The 20,260-nt window shown below is 41.1% G+C and overlaps 1 protein-coding gene across 3 annotated transcripts in view; it reads left to right on the top strand.

The window, feature by feature from the left end:
* The first annotated feature begins 2,225 nt into the window (after positions 1 to 2,225).
* Positions 2,226 to 20,260, top strand: part of TUBGCP5 (tubulin gamma complex component 5) — a 51,269-nt gene continuing 33,234 nt past the window's right edge. For 2 of the 3 annotated variants that reach the window (XR_012641243.1, XM_074965818.1), the window contains exons 1-12: positions 2,227 to 2,520; positions 5,295 to 5,348; positions 5,433 to 5,541; positions 7,261 to 7,357; positions 9,383 to 9,462; positions 12,024 to 12,162; positions 13,192 to 13,309; positions 14,465 to 14,554; positions 17,613 to 17,706; positions 18,043 to 18,289; positions 18,449 to 18,651; positions 19,271 to 19,386. Coding sequence is in view for 2 of the 3 variants with exons in the window: in XM_074965818.1 (XP_074821919.1) it covers positions 2,360 to 2,520; positions 5,295 to 5,348; positions 5,433 to 5,541; positions 7,261 to 7,357; positions 9,383 to 9,462; positions 12,024 to 12,162; positions 13,192 to 13,309; positions 14,465 to 14,554; positions 17,613 to 17,706; positions 18,043 to 18,289; positions 18,449 to 18,651; positions 19,271 to 19,386 (1,508 nt within the window). In the remaining variant the exon portion in view is untranslated. Of the gene's footprint in view, positions 2,521 to 5,294; positions 5,349 to 5,432; positions 5,542 to 7,260; positions 7,358 to 9,382; positions 9,463 to 12,023; positions 12,163 to 13,191; positions 13,310 to 14,464; positions 14,555 to 17,612; positions 17,707 to 18,042; positions 18,290 to 18,448; positions 18,652 to 19,270; positions 19,387 to 20,260 lie in introns of all 3 variants that reach the window. The other variant, XM_074965807.1, reaches the window with a different exon arrangement.

The raw sequence follows: 20,260 nt of genomic DNA, 5'->3' as shown, positions 1-20,260 counted from the left end.
TGGGATGTCCACAGCACACAGGACTGGAACGGGTTAAGGTGTCCAGGTAGGCCAGTTAACTCCCTGGGCTGCACCTGGAGGAGGAGTCAGAGAGCAGAGGTTGATTAAATGAAGTTCAGCTAGGCTGAAACAGGAGGGGCCTGTAAAATCCCAAGAGCAGAGAGGGGCTGCAGTCACCCCATGGGAGAAGAGAGATACCTAAGGGGCTACAGCAGTGGTTCTCAAACTTATTTGATCATGCCCTCCTTCTTTGTGTCTGTGCTCTCCTCTGCCCAGTTCTGAAGGCAGAACAGGGAGTGGCGGCTGCTGGCCAGGTACCCAGCTCTGAAGGCAGTGTAGCCACCAGCAGCAGTAAGGGTGGCAATGCCATACTATGCCACCCTTACTTTTGTGCTGCTGCTGTCAATGGTGCTGCCTTCAGAGCTGGGCACCAGGCCAGCAGCTGCCACTCTCCAGCAGCCCAGTTTTGAATGTGCAGAGTTTTTTTTCCCTAAAGCTTCTCATGCTCCCCAGATTGAGAACCTCTGAGAGGGTAGTCCATGGTTACTCCCTGAGAGGAGGGAGTTGGGAGGCTGGGGAAGCCAGGAAGGTATAAAAAGGCTCAGGGGAAAAGCAGCAAGGTTGGACAGTGCAAGCTTTAGCTGCTGACTGGAGGGTCCCTGACCTGGAACCCGGAGGGCGGACTCAGATTCCTCAATGAGCCACTGGGGCTCTGGCACAGGCCAGGCAGAGCACAGCAGACTGCCTGGAACAGTTTGCCCTTGAAAGACTTCATTTCCCCACCCCTGGAAGGGGAATATGTATGGTGACCCGGCTGGAGGGCTGTCACAAAGAGGAGGCTGCAGTTCCTGAAGTGAGAGGGGCTGCAGGGCAAGACAGGATGAGAGAGGACGTGGCCAGAGGGTGCAACGCCTGACAGAGCTGAGGATGGCCAGGAGGAGGTGCCACCAGCAGTGAGTGGACCCTATCACACTAAGGCAGAGGTCCCCAAACTGTGGGGCACACCCCCTAGGGGTACACAGAGGAACATTCAGTGGGGGGGCATGGCTGGGGCCTGGTCCAGCCCCCCATGGGGGGCAGAGAGGGAGCGCCACCCAGGTCTGCCCGGAGCCCCAGCTGCTCACCATGCCTGGGGTTCCGCTCCCAGCTCCTGGCCCTGCCCCAGCTGTAGCCCCACTCTCGGTCCCCTTACCCTGTCTGCATTTCCCCCCGAACCGTGGCTCAGCTCCTACCCCTGGCTCTGGGGTGGGGCGGGCGTGGACCAGTTTGGGGAGGGGACCACTGCACTAAGGTTAAGGCCTAAATTGAAACTCAAGATGTGTGCAAAGGAAGTGTAAACCTGAGATTCCTTTGTCTTTTAACCACTTTTCTTGCTTCTGCAAAAAAAACTCAAACCCCCAGGAAGCTTAAATCAGTTAGTAGTGCTTATAACAGCTTATTGATGTTTGTTTTTTACCTTTAATTTTTCCTCACAGCAGTTTCTACTTATTACTTGGTGTTATTTTAGCATGTACCATATGCTTGGGTCCATCCAATGCATAAACAGAGATAGCCCTGCCCCCAACAACATAGGCCCCAATCCTGCAACATGTTGTGCATAGGCTGAGCCCTGGGTTGCATGGAGCCTGTTGAAGTCAAGAGAGCGCCATTCCAGCACAGGGGCCGGCCCACATACAATGCATTGTAGGATTGGGGCTTTACAAGCTAACAGAAGCTTGAAACACAGGCCATTTGCTTCATACAAAATGGAGCACGCTGCCACCCAGCTCTTATTTAGGTTTGTCATTCATAATAACAATACTTTGCACTGATCCAATCCAGCTTCTTCCACCAGAGACGCTCAAGGCCAGCTCCCGGCCACTGCCCCATTGGAAAGGTGGCTGGGGAGACAGAGAAGGCTGAGGAACATGCTCAAGGCCACACCGTGCAGTGAGCACTTGCAAGGGAGCCAAACCTGGGTCACCCAATTCCCAGGCCCGCTCTCTGTCCCCACTCCCATTGGCTGGGATAAGGTAGAGACGGAGCTTTGAGCCCAGCACTGCGGCCAATCAGGGCTACTGGGGGGGGGGTGTCACATGATATTTAGCCCCACCCACTATAGCAGGCTACTTTTAACTTATAGAACGCCTCCAACTCGCGCATGCGCACAGCTCCCGCGCCGCAGCCCTTCCTTCAGACTCTGGTGGGCTAATTTTACTACTGTGGGAAATCCCGTGAGACTAGAAGGCAAAGTGCCGCGAGACGTGCTGAGGGATGGCGCGGCGGTGACAGAAACAAAGTACGGCGGTTCACGCGCGCCGCCGCCTCTCCCCCTCCCCCCCCGATCAGGCGCGCGCGCTCTCTTTCCCTCGCGCGGGCGATGGCCGCTCAGCCCGCGCGCTGGAGCCCCCTCGAGCAGGAGCAGGACCGGGACGTGCGGGCGCTGATCCGGCGCCTGACCGGCCTCCGCGAGGCGCAGGGCGGGGAGGAGCCCGGCGGCCGCTTCCAGACAGCGCTGAGCTTCGTCTGGTCCAACTTCAGGTCAGGGGCCGCGCGCTCCGGGTCTCGCTGCCCCCCCGGGGAGCCAGGGGCGGGGCGGCTCCCTCACTGCTCGGTGTGTGGGGCCCGCCCTGTCTGCGGGCTCGCGGGGGGGACCCCTCCCCCCTGCCCGGCTCGCTCAGGCTGCCCTCGTCGCGCGGGCGGTTCCAACGTATCTGCGCAGCCGCCTTCGCGCTCTGGCACGTGTCAGGGCTGCCTGCGCTGCCGCCTTCCAGCCGCTCAGCCGGCCAGGCGCTCTCCTGTCCCCCGGGCTCTCCTGGCCGCCCCCGTCAGCCACCGCTGTCAGCTGCGCCCATGGCACGGGCCCCGGGAGCGCACCCGCGTGTTCTCCCTCAAAGGGATCCGGGCTCAGCTTCCTCAGGCGGGACTGAGTTACCCCGGCTTGTCAGAGGAGCAGTGGCTGCCCTGGAGGCAGCTCTAAATCTCTTGCTGTCCACTGTGTTACAGTATTAGTCTGTTGGCATAAAATAAGCTGCTTTTTTTAGTGATTTCGCACAGAACTATCAACATGATGTTCAAGGCATCATCAGGTTAGGGAAGAGAGGGAATAACAACTATTGAAATGAGCAAATATTTCAAACTGAGCAATGGCAGATAAAACACAACCAGTCAGGATCTGCCTTGATAAGTGTACATTTCTCTCCAAAAGACAGACATGCTTTTGACCTTAATGCATGTGAAATGAGTTCAACATAGCCTTTATTAATCTGTAATCTTAAAAAATTATAAAGGCGTAGTCAATTTAATCACTCTTCCGTCTGAATTGTTCTATGAATTGTTACAAATGGCATGTAACCTCTTCAAATTATTGTGATCTTAAGAGGGAATCCTCCCACCCCCCAATTGACAGCACTTTTATGTAGTCAGTTTCACTCTTTCCCCCCTGTTGTCAGCTAGTCCCTGCTTCTGCAAAGATTTATGCATGTACTTAATGCACTCTGAGTAGCTCCATTTGAAGTCTTTAGGAGTACATACAGTGCATAAAGTTAAGCACATGCCTAAATCCTTGTAGAATTGGAGCATGTCAGTTTCTCCCTTGTTGAAAAGACCCTAAAACATCAATGGGGAGTAGACTCCTAAAAAAATAAAATTTCAGAGTTGCTAGGAACATTATTATGAGTCTACGGTCCATCTAATAAAGTAGATATTTGTTTTAAGGGTGAAAACCATAGTAATCATGCATAACTATGGATTGAAACCTAAAATTTGTTCAGCTTTTTTCAGGAGTGTACTGAAGTTAACTTTTTATCTTACATATGAACTTCTTACAATATGTTCATTACCAAACTGATAGGCTGTTATTGTGATGATGTTTTTGGTGGTAATGATGTGAGAAACAATTTAACGGGCTTATTTAAAAGTTAACGGTTGCCATTATTCAATATATGACATCAAATGAGATGATACCTGCCAGAATGTTTGGCATGTAGCAACTGCTGTGTAGTGTAGATGTTTACAAGTGAGGCTTCTTACTGTTTGTGTAAATCTAATACTTTTAAGCGAGCATTAGCAGCACATTGCAGATCCAGATTGCAAGCACAGTACTTGTTTATCTGCTCAAATAATAATGCTCTTCAAATAGTTATCAAGCATCTACTAGTCAGAGGCAAAAATAAAACACAGTGTGACAGAAGGGTGCATCAACATGGTTTAGGTACAATGCCCCGGTAAGAAGCCCAACCCATCACCAGCTGCTGGGAAGGGTGCTGGTATTCTTAATAGGATACTGTTCCTTGATTCCGTTTGTGGATCTCTGCTTTCTCTTGCTCCGTGCCCACTTCAGAGCCTCCTGTTTAGCTTGTGTAATGTGAATAGTAGGGATGGGTGCCGCTCTACCTTTCCTCCAGCCTCTTGACTGTTGCTGGTGTCGTCTCTGCCAGTCTACTGTCCTGTGCCTCTGTTTCTGAGTCCTCCTTCAATATTAATATGTCCAGTTCTTTGCTGTTCTGTTTCTTATAGATTTCCCAAGCAATAAGAGTGATTTGTGTCACTTTCTGTTGCTCACAGGGTTAGCAGAATGAATAGCTGTTTTAAAACCAATCAAACTTTTTACATTTTACTTTGCTGTTCGAAGATATTATCTTAAGTGACAGAAAGTGAGCTATTCCATGTTAGACTCAGTATTAGACTTAAAGACAGCACTGCACAAATTCCCAGTTGGAAGGCTATCTTCATAACTATCAAGATAGAACCTTTTTTAAACAAATGGTTGTTTAAATTCTGCACAAGTTGATGATTTAGGTTGTCACGCTCATCAAGGAAAGCTTTGTGCTCACCACTGGCCAAGAGGTAGGTGAGGCTATGTTTCAAGTTCTGGGCAAACTTAGCAGAAGTACAGAGTAACCTATTATTAATTTTACTGAATGCCTGCCTCCCCCCGTTCCCATAAAATCAGTCTTATCCATGTGGATCCAGCCATTTATATATGATGGCTAAATGTAAGTTTCACCACATTTTGCCATCCTAGGCATTAATTATAGATATTTTTCTCATGAACAGTGAAATATAAAGTAAATGTTTGGTAAATATTTGTCTTGGTTTTTTAAAACTCATGTAGAGAGCAATATTATTGTTGAACTTATCATGTTTTGAATATTTAACAAAGAAAATTTGTTCAACTGATTATGGTATTTATATATAATATATATATTTGACTTGACAAATGAGGTGCTTCACTTGTTAACCTATAGGTTTTTTCCCCCAAACATTTCCTTGCACAATGCAAAAACTGTATTCTGTTTTAATTTCTCATCTAGATTTCATCGATTTCTTGATGTAAGCAGTCACAAAGTAGAGAGGACAATAGAGGGGTAAATTTGTCTTATTTTTACTATGTTGATTAATTCTGTTTATTTGAAGCATTCATTGATAGGATTTATTTATTTTTAAATCAGAATTTATGAAAAGCTGATTGTTCATTCAGACCTCAGTAAAGCTGCAAGCTGGAAAAGACTAATAGAAAAGTTTCTGAACTCACCACTTCCGAGCACTGAAGAAACAAAGGTGTGTAACTTTTTCTTCTTTGTTCTAATTTCTTTGCATTTATCCTGATGCTGGTCACTTTGTAACAGTTTTAGACCAGAAAGTACAAATGAGTTACATTACTACTAAGCTATATGATTGCTACTCTGTGAGCTGATTTTTAAAATTATAACCTACCCTCTCCCTATTACTAAAATATGTATTTAGTGGGCATCCATTACCATGGTGTCTGGGTGCACTTTTCATGGCTTAAATTTTATCATTAACATTGCAGATAAGAGGCATAGAGCTCCACATTCTGAGTTGCATGAACATTTTTGATAGGACAGAGGGGGAATCTAGTCAGTCATCTTAAGTAAACAGGATTTCATAGTTTTCAGTTGAAAAACTGTGTTGAGTTCCAGATCAGTTTATGGCTTCTGCTGGATTAAAACTGTGTGCTCTCACTTGGACCATGTTACTCTGGTTCCAGTGTGGTTGTTTTGAACCTGTTCTAGTTGACCTTTGAAGACTGAAAGCTTCTGCTGTTGTGAAATGCAGGCCCCTGAGCTGACTAGAGACACACTCTATGATGTCATACTATTTAGTAGGGCTGTGTGTTTCCTAATGCCTGTGCTTAGACCCTTAACTTCATTTCTAATTTAACTGAACTGTGACCTTTCTTTGGGCTGGTTTAGATTTCTCAATGTTGGAAAAAGGAACAACTATACAGTAGCAATGTAAATGCACCCTGAATTGCTATACTTCCCCTCTGGAGATTTTCAACATATATGTACTTTTATTTATGTTGTTTTTAGTGATTAAAGTGTGATCCAGTCTACATGCTCAGAAATGTCAGGTTGTATTTAGCACTCAGCAGTGTTGTATAAGGTAATTGCGGTGACCTTTTGCAGTTGCTCTTGTTGATGAGTGAACTTGGGTGTCTTGCTGCCTGGCTCTGTGGAACTTGGGTATCTCAAAGATGATTTTGTAAATGAAGTACTTTGGCAGATTCTTGTAAGGAGAATGGTGTTAGCCTTAAAAAGGACTGTGATATTGTAGTACAGCCTGATGCGTACCAGGCTGCTTTTCTACTAATTTGATTTATGCTATTTTTTCCCTCCTATTCTTTGCCTGTGGCACACAATAGTTTAGTCTCCTGAGGGTAGTAGTACTTTGGTCTAATTTTAGTTGTTGGGTTTATTGTGCAGATAACTGGGTGCTGCTGGTAGTCTGTAATGCATAGGAGATCAAACTAAATGGTCTGGTGGTATCTTCTGGCCATAAACTTTATGACTTTAATAGAAGTGCATGATTTCCTCTTAGCCCGGAAACAGCTTTTAAAAGGTATTTTTTAAATAAAAAAAGGTCAAAATATGTAGATGTCAGAATCATTAAATGGTTCCATTCACGAAGGGTGAGTGGCCTGCTAATAGACCTGTGTAATCATTGGCTGTATAGAAGAAATAAGTTTACAGAAGTCATTTAGAGTAAATGGATGAGGAGTCCTTAAAACCTCATGTAGACTTTTAGTTGAGGTGCTTTAATTTGTCATGTTTAGCATAATTTAAACAAGAATTTTAGGTTTTCAGTTTGTATTGGAACAAAATAAGTAAATTAGGATATCCATTAATTTGAGATGAGCTGTGAGGGCTAATACTACACACTCTGGCATACCAACGTTCTAGTCTGTTCATTTCCTAAAGTCTTTTTAAACCATTTTATTCCATTTATTGATTTTCTTCTTGTGTGTTTTTAAAGACAGATGCTCATTACGCCATACTATCTCTCTTACTGTGCTTGTCTGATTCTCCTTCCAACACCAGCTATGTGGAAAAGCCAAGAAATAAAGAAGTGGGTAGGTTACAAGATCTTTATATTTGAAATGAAAAACATATAGACAAGTGACAATCTGATAGGACTTTTTTTCCCCCTTTGCAGTCTTATAACATCATGTCTTAATTCATTTCGAGATCCTCTACTGGTTATCTTTTGTGGGTTTTTAATCTTGTATCTAATTTACCTATACATCTAAGACACACTGGAAACTAGAAGGCTTGGGGGTGGGGGAAAAGGTTAATGTTGTGACTTTCTCATCTGGGTTGCTCGTTCAAATCCACCCCCGTTGGTTGCTATCTGAGGGCCATTTGGTGTGTTGTGTTTAAATGAGCCTGTGATCTCTCTTCTGTTCCCACAAGTGGGAAATGACTATCACAGTTAATACCCTCTCAGCAGAGGGGCCAGTGAGTGAAATATTCTGTCACTTGTGGAACCTCTCTGTGATGTTTGATGCATATTGGTGAGCCTGGAGGAGGCTTTCATTACTGCTCTATCTGCTGCGTGAGTAAATAAAGGACTTCACTTTCCAACAGTGTCTATCCTGACCATTTCATTACACGGAACCAAGCCAAAAATAAAATCTATCTAAAACTAGCAACTTCGCATGTAATTTCACATAGGATAGTTATGCAGTAACTTGACATAATACAGTTTGGTTATTTCCGTAATCTTTTCATTTTAAATTAAAAATACTGCTTTTCTGTTCTAACCAATTTTAAACTTGGCAACATCTAGTTATCCACCTTAACTTACCAAGAGTTAATTTTATGTAGTCTCCCGGTTTTGTAGTAATGTTGTACGATTTCCCTGTGTTTCTGACTATAAACAAAAGGTGGTAAATTTACTAGCCCCAGTGGATCAAGCATAAAAGGATGAGAAGAATGGAACACATGAGAAAAATGTGTTTGGGATACCACACATCCTTGTGGTATTCATTTGCAATGCTGAAAAATAGCCATTTAAAAAAAATGGTTTGAAACAACATTTTAGTCTAGAAACGGGGGGGGGGAAGCCTCGTATCTTAAAATTCTTTTTAAAGTGGCCTCTGCACCTTTCTACTCCTGGAACGCACTGGTCATGCAGCTTGGACTGCATTGTCAGCACATCCCAAGAGTGTGAACGTGCAGAGGTCATCTAAGAAAATTCCAGTTAAAAGTGAGTAACCTTCCTATTGGATTAAAGTATATTATGTTATATGGTTTGTGTGATTATTATTTTATTTTAAAAATATTTATCTATAGCACTATGGTTGTACATATTCTTTTACACAGACGGAAAGACAAGTTACCTGCCCTAAGTAATTTACAATCTGGGTTCCTGATCCTGCAAAGACTTGTCCATGTGTTACTTTTGTTAAATCTACACCACGAAGAAAAACCCATGGCACTGAGTCACAAAGCCCAGGTCATTTGGGCTTGTTGTACTTAAAAATAGCAGTGCAGACATTCTGACTCTGGGTGGAGCCTGGGTTCTGAGACCCTCATCAGGTTTCAGAGCCTGAGCTCCAGCCAAAGCGGGAATGTCTAGCCTGCTGTTTTTAGCCCCGAGCCCCACCAGCCCAAGTCAGTTGACCCAAGCTCTGAGACTCAGTGCTGCTGGTTTTAATTTGGAATGTAGACAATTTTTGTGCACTGGGAGTAGTTCCGTTAAAGCGAATGGGATTACTCAGTGTGTAAAGAGATGCACTCTTGCAAGTCTTTTGCAGGATTGAGGCCTAAGATAGATATGACATGATGCAGGAAGAGGTGAAATCAGGCAAATGGGCTGAGAATACACCGTATTGCAAATTGTGTGAATCTAAAACTCAGAATCAGAGAAGCACTTCAGGAGAAATGTATATAGGTAAAGAAAGAAACAAAGATAATTCATCACACCACTTAAATCTTCAGTGAAAATTTTATATCATTGCTAAAGAAAATGACAATTTTGAATGGAAGAGAGTATCTCTTGTCAGTCTGCACCTTTAGAAAAATTTCCAAGTCTTGTTATAGAGGAGGTTGGAAATGAGCGCAAAAATATTGAGTCTCACTTGTATTCCTTTTAGAAAAGGAAGAAGAATTTGACTGGGGAAAGTACTTGATGGAAGGTGAAGAAATTGATTTTGGTCCTGACATAGACACACCAGTAAGTAATATCTTAAAAGTGACTACGTTCTTACAGACAATATATATGATATTTAGGATTATAGACGTTCACAAAAGCAAATAATTTATGGCTTGTTGATGTAAGGAGCTATAGCTATGGCAGGGCACATTCTTTCTAGAGCAGTGGAGAGTCAGGAAATCAACTAATGTTTTAGATCACAGAAGGGGGAGGCTGTATCATGGTGGACAAAAACAATTGTTTAGATTTATCAGTTTTTTTTATTACAGGTTTATTTTTTTAAAATGTCAAATTCTAATTTAATTTTTAATCTGTTAAGGCCTAAATTTACTCTACTGTTAGATTTTTTTCTATTTAAATTATTGTATTAAGCAGTACATGCTTGCTGCTGATGTTTTAAAGAAAGTCAGACCACTGAACTGGTGAAAGTCACTCCGTAAGCACTTGGAACCAGAGTTAGTTGAAGTGTTAAACCAGCTTTTTACTGCATTAGCTTCTTCTGCAGGTGCAGAAGCCTATTTTGTTCATTTCAGATCAATGACAAGTAAATCCAAGGTTAAGCTGATTGGGAGTTGGAAGAAGCCGGAAAGTTTGTTTGTTCTCTTCCAGTCTAAGTAAAAATCGGGTGTTAAAGGATGAGATCTGCTATTTCTAAGATTTGAAGGACATGATCAGAAACAATTAATTCAATTCACTAACTACAGACAATATTTTCTTTGTTTAGATAAATCAGTCATTTTGAAATTCAAAATGTATTTTTTATAAACTTTGATCAACTTTTTGTCTTATCTGTCCAGCAGGTTTGAGTTTTTATTTAATGAAAAATGTTTGTGCGTTTTGATTGAATTTCCATCCAAATAGAACTTAACACAAATCACATGTAAAAAAAAAATTAAACAGTAAATAAGAACATAAAGAATCCAAGAATGGCTATATTGGGTCAAACCAAAGGTCCATCTAGCCCAGTAGCCTGTCTGGCGAGAGTGGCCAATGCCAGGTGCTTCAGAGGGAATGAACAGAACAGGAAATCATCAAGTGATCCATCCCCTGTCCCCATGGCAAACAGAGGCTAGGGACACCATCCCTGCCCATCCTGGCTAATAGCCATTAAAATGCATCCTTCATCATTTTTGAACATAAGTAAAAATTAAGAATCTAAATAAATGTAAGTTACATTATATAATTGCTTCAGTAAATGTGTATAGATAATGTATCCTAGTTAGTGTATCCATGCTGCACCCAACCCTGACAAAGTGCAAGGGCTAGTCCTGCCCCAGAAACACCCCAGGGCTCTGCACCAGATGTGTGCAGGCAGGCTTAGCTCAGCAGGATCCAAATGTGGAGGGATTTAGTGTGCGGGGGATCCAGGTGTGGGGCAAGAGGGTTCTGTGTGGGGCAGTCTGGATGGGGGCAGCTCAGTGGGGGGGTCCGCATGCAGGGGCAATGAGACTCTTTGGGGGGAGAGGGGTCCAGGTGAAGGTGGTTGGGGCTCAGTGCAGGGGGGGGCGGTCTGGGTGCTGGGGGAGTGGGACAGGGGTCCAGGTGCAGTTGGTTGGGGGTCTGGGTGCTGGGGGCTCATCGGGGTGGTCCAGGTGCATAGAGGTTGGGGCTTGGTGAGGGGGTATGTGTGGAGAGGGTTCATGGGGGTGGTGAGGCTCAGCGGAGGGTCTGGGTATGGGGGTCTGAATGCACAGGAATTGGGTGGATGGGGAGGCTGCTCCCCCTACAGTGACCCCTTCCCCTGTGGCTGAGGATCGATGGAGGCAGGAAGAGGGGGGAAGTGAGGTTGCGGGGCCAGGGGAGGTTTCTGGGGGTGGGGTGGGTCTGACCCGGCCCTGGCTGCTCCAAGCAGGGGAAGTGTGCTCCTCCCCAGCCCAGCTGGGACTAGCAGGTGAGCCTGATACAGGGTAGGAGCCACTGGCTGGGGCATGCTGGGTGCAGGGGGGTGTCCGGGTGCGGGGGACGAGGTTTGGGAGGTTGGGGTTTGTGTATGAGGGGGTCCGGATGCATGGGAGTTGGGTAGATGGGGGGTGGGTCTGACCTGGCACTGGCCGAGGCGTCCCCAGCACCACCACGTGCCCCTACCACCCCGTCCTGCAGTGATTTACTTCTCTGGGGCTGCTTCAGGCACCTGAAACGATGCACCTGCCCTGCTGGAGAGGGGCGTGTGGTCACTGTTGTAGCTTCCCTTTGCTTCCCTGTCAGAAAAACATCCTTCTGAGGGGAAGGAAAGAAATCTGCAGTGGACATGAATTCTGCGCACGGCCAGTGGTGCAGAATTCCCATAGGAGTAAGATATGTAGAAATACAAGGCCACTGCTCGAAAAAGCTTACTATTTTGATGATGTCTGTAACTTAACAGTTTGGCTCATGTTATAAAATAAATTTTGGGGAAAAAAAATCAAATGATCTTCAGGGTTCCTTTTAGTTTCCCTCTTGCTTTTTTTTTTTTTTTTTTTTTTTAGTGGAAGACAGAAAGTAGACATGTTACATTGACTTTCCCTGCCAAGAAGGACTAAGTATACTTCCTTCCCTCAGGCACATTACACTAAAAATGTACTTGGTCCTGTCATACTTGACAGGATTGGTCTGAAGAAAGTGAAGAGGAGGAGGATGCTCAACAACCTCTGAGCAGGGAAGACTCTGGCATTCAAGTAGACAGGACACCACAAGAAGAACAAGACCAAAACAAGAAAACAGTGTCTCAGGTCACATGGAAAGGTTTGTTGTTCAAAATTCTCTTCATAGAGGGATCTCATAACAAATGAATTCCAAATAAATGATTCTCACTCATATGTAGCTACGTAATTCTTCCATAGTTGTTCTATATTAAAGTGCTCTGGTATTGTCACTATAGTTAAGGTTTTGAGTTTGGTTATGTATTATAGTTACTCTTATCAGAATAAAATGGTAATGCCTCATTTGTGTGTAATGAAGGTTTGATCCAATTTCCATTAAAGTCAATGGAAAGACTTCCATTTATTCCTATGGGAGTATGCACACCAATGCTGCAGTAGGGATAAATGCACATCGGATAAACACAACTTAAATATATCTAGACATAATACAAAGCTTGTGTTATTAAATGTTAACACTGAAATAAAAGCAGGTATTAAGAAAAACATTTGTGTGTGCTTGGGTATAGTATAATTCAATGAATGAAAATGCTTGTAATAAATAGGACACTAATGGCTCCCCTTCAGATTGGTTTCAGTCGGTTTCCATTACAGCTGTGAAATTATAGGAAAGCGCACAGTAGGATATTGCACCTAGAATAGAAGCTGGTTATCTGTGAGGTTCAGTGTCATGGGGGTTGGAACTAGGAAAAATAATTTATAGGTAATGTACTGAGTGCCTAGTATTAGGGGCACCCTGACTATTGGGTGAGCTTACTGGTATTTGGCACCTTACTTTGTTACCTTTAATATGGGTTTTGTATATATTGTTTCAACAATTGTCTAAAATAAAGTACATTTCCTTAAGATGGAAAAATATATTAATATACCTCATTTTTAGGGCCTGATTTTCAAAAGGTCAGGCACCTGTGTGTGTAAATGAACTTATAATTGCAATTACCATGATTGTACATGTAATAAAGTGCAAACAGAAGTAATTAGCCCTTTAATTGAATGCAGCTGTATCCTGATGCTAATTCATTGTTTGGTTGCTTATTGGTGAGACTTTTTTGTCTTTTATAAGCCCTCCTTACATAAATGAAAATCCTTCACTGACTATCGAATGTCTTACCAGTGGGTGAGCCTGATGCGCGCAGCTGGCTGGAACAGCATGTGGTTCCTCAATATTGGACAGGAAGAGCTCTTCGTTTTTCTCACAGTTTGCACCTACATTCCAATTTAGCTGCTGTCTGGTAAGACAAAAACAACACTTACATGTTCACCGCTGATATTAAATAAAGCCAGATAATGGTATAATGAATGAATAATGATTTTCATTAAGCTGTGATACTGGTAAAATGTGTGTACTCTTCCAAAATATGGAGTTAACATTCGTTACTAATTTAGTTTAAAATATATTTATGTATTGAAAACTAAGTAAGTGCAAATTGAACAAAATGAGCCAGTATAATTTTAGCTTTTGCTTATTGTGCTGAACAGTCAGAGTTCTCCCACCCCAGTAAAAATGCATAAAATGTCTTGTGTGTTACTGCCCTTCCCAATGTCAGAATTTAAAACAAAGCAAGTGCTATTGTGTCTATCACAAATTCCAAATCTCAGTTTGGACAAATTTAGCATGTGTAGGGCAATACCAAATTGTGATTTGGTTTGTGCACACATTCACTGCCAGTGAACGTGTTTGGCTTGGTTGAATTTTGAGCTAAGAAATTGTATAAATAACTAGTATTATCAGTGATAAAAATGAATTAACACTAAAAACTTCAATAATCCTAACATATTACACTAAAATCTTTTAATCTATCTACCGGTAAAGAAATCATGGAAGGTCTATGAATAATTGTAGAACTTTTCCCTATGATCCTGTATTCATATTTAGAGGTGAAGGAATTTCCATTCCCTTTGCAAGTTTTTGAGATAGCATGTGTTACTTTGAGGTGGAGGTGGGATTTGGGGGTTATTTGTGATCCAATTTTATGGTTACTTGTGACTTTAATATATTTAAAACAGCTACATGTTCTATTTGATAATCATGGAGTCAAAAAAATGGATTCATCACATTACTATGTATGGTATTGGATATTAAGTAATTAAACGTTTGAGAGTTGGAATACTAAAATTAATTTAATACTTCAAATATTTGCTAGTTAATGGTTGTTGGGCTATGACTGGATAATATTTTGGTGGCTTTTCATATTTTTTTGCCTCTAGAAAGGTTTAGAGTCAAACTCTGCTCTTGTTTACAGCCTACACAACTTCATTGAAGTCTTTGAAGTCAGAGGTGTAAATTAGAGGAAAAATGAGCCTTAAGATTACTGCTTGATTCTTATTTGTAAACACTTCAGCTGGGATTTCATTTTTTTTAATTATAGTACATTTTCTTCTTTTAGGGACCAACACTTGTACAGCAGTGATCCCTTATATATGCCAGAAGAAAGAACTCTTGTAACTGAAACACAGGTTATCCGGGAAACTCTCTGGTAAGCAGGAATCCCTGAAATACTTGCATATGAAATTTCATATTAAAATGATAAAAAAAATCTTGCATCATAGTGTTTTTCCTAGGAGACAGATTTGCAGTTGGCTTTCAGTGTCAGAAAAGAAATATTGCTGTGTGCTTTCTTTCTAATCTGTGCACCATCACCAGTAGTAAAGATTCTGTAATTGCAATATTCTTAATAGTTTTAATGCACAAGCCAGAAAATAAGCCAGCTCACTCTTTCATAACTGTATTGACTGTGCAGTACGAAAAAAACTTATTTTTGTCATTTACATTGAAAGAACTCAATGCACAAACAGAGTGTAGATTTGTTGAGTAAAAAGATGTCATTTTATTTTTCTGATTATAAAAATACTTTAAAGCTCAATTCAAGTGAGGGTTAGGAGGAAACCTCTAAAAGAAAGAGCTGAGACCATGACCGTGTGTTCTGTTGGAGATGTATTTCTGATCTTCAGCAATATCGTTTACATTCTCTGGGTCACAATGGATCCATTATTGCTCTGATTCCCAGGTGACAATAGTGCCACATAGTCATGCTACTACGCCCTCTATTTATTCCAAGCTGGCCTAGTGGTTGCAACCATTTTTCTCTGATTTTTACATTGTCACAGTGATCCGCTCCTTTTCAGTATCAATGCTAGATTTCTATATTATGCTCTACTTAGAGCCACCTTGGAAAGGTACCTGGAAGTTTCAGCTAGTAAAAAATGCTGGCATCTCTTAAGTATGACAAGTTGCTGCTTCAGAACTTTTTTGGCTTCCAAATTTACAATGTAGGTTACAATTTAGTAAACCTTATATGGCCAGCTGAGGGTTTGCCTCTCTTATGCTGTGTCTTAACACAGCAGTAACAGTCCATCAGTTCTTGATGTTAAATGCTTAAGATATGGCTGACATTGTGATGTGCACTGGAGGGCCCACATCTTTGAAACTTTCTTCCTTTAACAATCTACCAGACATGGGTTTGTTGAGCTTCAGAGAAGTTTAAGACTTGTGTCCAGGTTTTTTCTTATTCTGTAGGTTTGCCACTGACAGGATTTGAGGATGTTTTAATGATTTTTAATTCAAAATTTTGTTGTTGTGCTAATTGTTGTTAGGGACTCAGTTGTCAGGCTGGAAATCCAATTTATAAATATTTATGTATAATAATGTAAATTATCTTAAATGAATTTTAGAATTTACAGAAAGTAATTCCCAACATAAGGCTTTTTAGGACAAAAATTTAACCTGATGTCCCATTCTTTGTGATAAGGTCCACAAATTTGTTACAATGGTGCTTCAATCGTCTTGCAGTTTGGGGGCAGAACCTGATTTGCCAGTCATTTTATGATACCAGAAGGTTCCTCAGTTTTCCCCAGTCAAAATTTAACCTGGTTTCAGGTTACAGTCTCCAATCAGATGAGGGTTTATTTTATTTGAAGTTAGGAGCTTTCTCTAACGAGAACAGTATTGTACTTTTAATTTAGCCAGTTAGTCCTCAAACTGTCATTCCCTAAGTAAGTTCAAGAAATATTCCTCCTCTGGTTGAGCATCAAAGTCCTGTCTTTAGGAGCATTAGCAATCTCAAGGCAGAGTAGTTATGTCTCCTGCACTGAGATCTGTTGGGCAGCCATTAGTTCACCAAAGTCTGCATATTGGTAATTGAATCTTGGCCAGTGCAATTTATTTCCTTTTGGTTAAGTCTTCTATATGCCCTAGTGCCCAGCAGAAGGCGGAGGAGATATTTATGTATTATCTACCTAGTTTTGGATGTCCATATTTAAAGGATGATTCTAGTTCACATTCTGGAGGAACACTGCTATAAAAATCCCATTGTAACATATCTGTGGATTTTAGCATGAAGAAGAACAGGAAAATTTACCCTTGCTTAGCTGAAAAGATCTTTTTTTGAGTAATATGATTCACAGATCTGGCTGACCATGGAGACAAATGGATCATCCAGATTAGAGATGGAAATTGTCATCCAAAGATTTGGGTTTGTTTTCATTATGTGGAATTTAAAATGTTTTGTTTTTTCTTCAAAGTATACTTGGGTGTTCCCATGCTGCCAGTGACTGACAGGTCTAGTTCTGTTCCCAGACTGCAAGCAGGCTGAAGTACCATTGTAATGAATCTGTGGATCTTATTACTTTGAAGAAAAAATGGCCATTGCTGGAGATGGAACGCTAGACTGGGGGGACTGATGACCTGAGGTGGTATGGGGAATTCTCTTTCTTAGGTGCTTGGCTGGTGGGTCTTGCTCACATGCTCAGGGTCTAACTGATCACCATATGTGGGATCAGAAAGGGATTCCCCCCGAGAGTAGATAGGGGAGGGACACTGCAGGGAGGGTTTTCACCTTCCTTTGCAACATGGGTCACTTGCTAGGATCATCTGAATTTATACCACCACATCAGTTCCTTGCCAGTGCAAGGGCCTCGGTTATTGGTGCACCTTGGTCCATTCTGTTCTCTACTTGTGGCACTCAGTTGTTGAGTTTCTTGAGGGCTGTAGTACTTTGGTCTAATTCTGGTTGTTGGGCTTGGCATGGCAGGGGCTGGGTGGTATTTAGTGGCCTGTGATTTTACAGGAGTTAATTCTGGATGATCTGGTGGTCCCCTCTTGCCTTAAACTCTGACTTTAAGGATATGTCTACATTTTGAGCGGGGGATGATTCCCAGCTTGACAAGACATACCCATGCTAGCTCTGACTGAACTATCACATTAAAAATAGTGTGTAGCCACACTGGTATGAGGAGCGGGAAGGGTTAGCTGCCTTTAGGATAATCCCATTCAAGATTTTAGGCATGGACTCGGGGCTGCTCGTACCACTGCGGCTATATTCTGTTTTTAGCACACTAATTTGATCAGAGCTAACATGCGTTTGTCTACTGGAGCTGGGAATCACATCCAGCTCAAAGTGTAGACCTACCTTAAGAAAGGAAATTTTCAGGTAAGCAAGACTAAATTTTCCTCTTAAGGATTTGATTTATATTTTCTAATCCATATAATTATGATGAATTTGTTTTTAAGAATGCTCATCTTTTCTTGCTTTCCAGGCTTCTTTCAGGGGTGAAAAAGCTCTTTATATTTCAGCTGAATGAGGGAAAGGTGACTGTGAGAAATGACATTATTGTAACTCATTTGACCCATGTAAGTTATTTGATCAACCTGGGTTGATTTTATTCAAATCATAATTTAATATACCTGTCTTTAGAGGGCTTGAATATTTGGGGGATAGGAAACTAAACTTCCTGTGGAAAAATAGCAGGAACACCACACCTGTTTTTAACTTAAGCAACACACATTTGGATTTAATAAAACAAAACTGAGTGGGCGGATGCCATAAAAGATGATAATTCAGTGATAAACATAATTTCACTATCTCTTAAATTCAGTAGTCATTTTACCTTTTATATCTCTTGGGATTTCTGGTCTTGAAAAAGGATTAATATTCATTAGATAATTCTGCAAAACCTTATTTTGTAGAACTGCTTAAGATCAGTGTTGGAGCAGATAGCAGCATATGGACAAGTTGTGTTTAGGCTGCAGAAGTTCATTGATGAAGTGATGGGGCACAGCTCAGAAAATGTAATACCTGGAACCATTTCCACTCCCAAGAAAACTACAGAACCCCCATTTAGAACCTACCAAGCTTTTATGTGGGCCTTGTACAAGTACTTCATTAGTTTCAAAGAAGAACTTACTGAAATTGAGAAATGCATAATCAACAAAGGTACAGTATAGGGGATATTTAATTTATAATAGGAAAATGTGAGAATGTTGTACAAATAAGTTTAAACTATGAAAATAGTTGTATAAAATGCTATACAATATTTAAAAATTATATAAACTTGCTAAAAATGGTTATCTTTGTATACTTTTGGTTTTGCAGACAAAACAGTCACTCTTTCAATAGTAGTAGATAAGTTGTCACCTCGACTGGCACAGCTTAAGGTACTTCACAAAGTTTTCAGCACAGGGGTAGCAGAAGTACCACCTGACACTCGAAATGTTTTAAGAGCATCTCATTTGCTTAATACACTCTACAAAGCTATTCTTGAATATGACAACGTTGGAGAAGCATCTGAGCAAACAGTATGTCAGATCTAACTTCTTATTTTATTATGACACACAGTAACTAGAATATTGTTTAACAAGTTTTTATGTGAAGTTTACCACTGAAGAATTGATTTTTAAGTCTGTTAGGTCACAAATGAAGTACATGTCATGTCTCCTCCTGTTCTCCAGTTATCTACATTATAAACCATACAATCTGCTGTGGCTGGCACTTTGTGCTCAAAAGAGACTTAGGACTGGAAATAATGAAGGTTGCTGGTTAGGACTGAAGGGCATTGAGAAAGAAGTGTGGAGAAGGTTGCTGGGTGTCTGCTTACATTTAACTGACTGCACGGCATTGCTTTTAGTTCAACATTATGTTTGGTCAAGTTTTTTAAAAAAAGTATGTACACATGCATACTATAAATATATATTTGCACAGTTCTTTAGATTGGCTTCTCTGCAGTGTATAGTAGCTATTTTATTTGAAATAGTATGTGTAATTTTGCCCAACGTTTATAAAATCACACAACAAATGCATCCGATGAAGTGAGCTGTAGCTCACGAAAGCTCATGCTCAAATAAATTGGTTAGTCTCTAAGGTGCCACAAGTACTCCTTTTCTTTTTACAACAACTGGTGTTTACTCTTCATTTCAGGTATCCCTCCTCTTCTCTCTCTGGGTTGAAACAGTAAGGCCTTATTTGCAGACAGTGGATGAGTGGATTGTCCATGGTAACTTGTTTGATCCTGCTAAGGAATTTATCATTCAGAGGTATGGATGATATTGAACAGATCAAAACATTGTGGCCTACATAAACATTATAGCTGTTGAAGAGACAAACTGGATGGTGGCATGACAATAATTTCATTTGTTAAAACAGATAGAAATGATCTGATTTTTTTTAAATCCTACTTTTTTAAATCTGTCTCTAGTCTACATTGGGAGAAATGACATGAGGTAGTGAGACAGTGACCCTAATAGTTGTTGATATGGTATAGAAATAAGTTAATTTTGAAAAAAGCAAAATTAAAAATACGAAGTTGCCCATCAAACCACAAATTCAGATTTTTAAAAAAAAATCTGATCAATTATTTTCCTAAATTAATGTACCCATAATAAAATAATTGATTTTTTCCTAATGCATGGCAAGATAGTGATATTAAACCTATTGCTATTTGGAACAGAAACATAAGATAAAACACTGTCTTGAGTTATTTGCATACTCCTTTCAGCATCAGTTAGAAGAATTAGTTCTGTTTGCACATTACATTTTGATGATCCGTTTTTTACAGTATAGTAGTTTAAAATACAAAAATGCAGAAATACTAAAATTTTGTGTTATAACTGTCTATAGCTATTAAGCTTTTTTTCCTACTGTGTAGTATTACTCACGCTTTTTTCTAGCTGTTCAACAAGTAAGGGCAATTGGTTTAAAAAAAACTAAGCACTTTGCATGACCTGTGGAAGCACAGATTTTGTTTACTGTGGAAGAAGATTAACTGCTGGCACCAGAACTTTTACCTTAATAACGTTGTTGTATCCTATTACATTTCTTTTCCTTTCGGTCTAAGACTTTCAATTAAAACAGGGCTCTCGCCTAGTTGGGATGGCATTAATGTACAATTAGATTATTTTTAGCAGTTAA

This window comes from Natator depressus, chromosome 1 (genome assembly GCF_965152275.1).
Source record: "Natator depressus isolate rNatDep1 chromosome 1, rNatDep2.hap1, whole genome shotgun sequence".
NCBI lineage: Eukaryota > Metazoa > Chordata > Testudines > Cheloniidae > Natator > Natator depressus.
The sequence above is the reverse complement of the archived record's forward strand: the minus strand, read 5'-3'. Positions and strand labels throughout refer to the sequence as shown.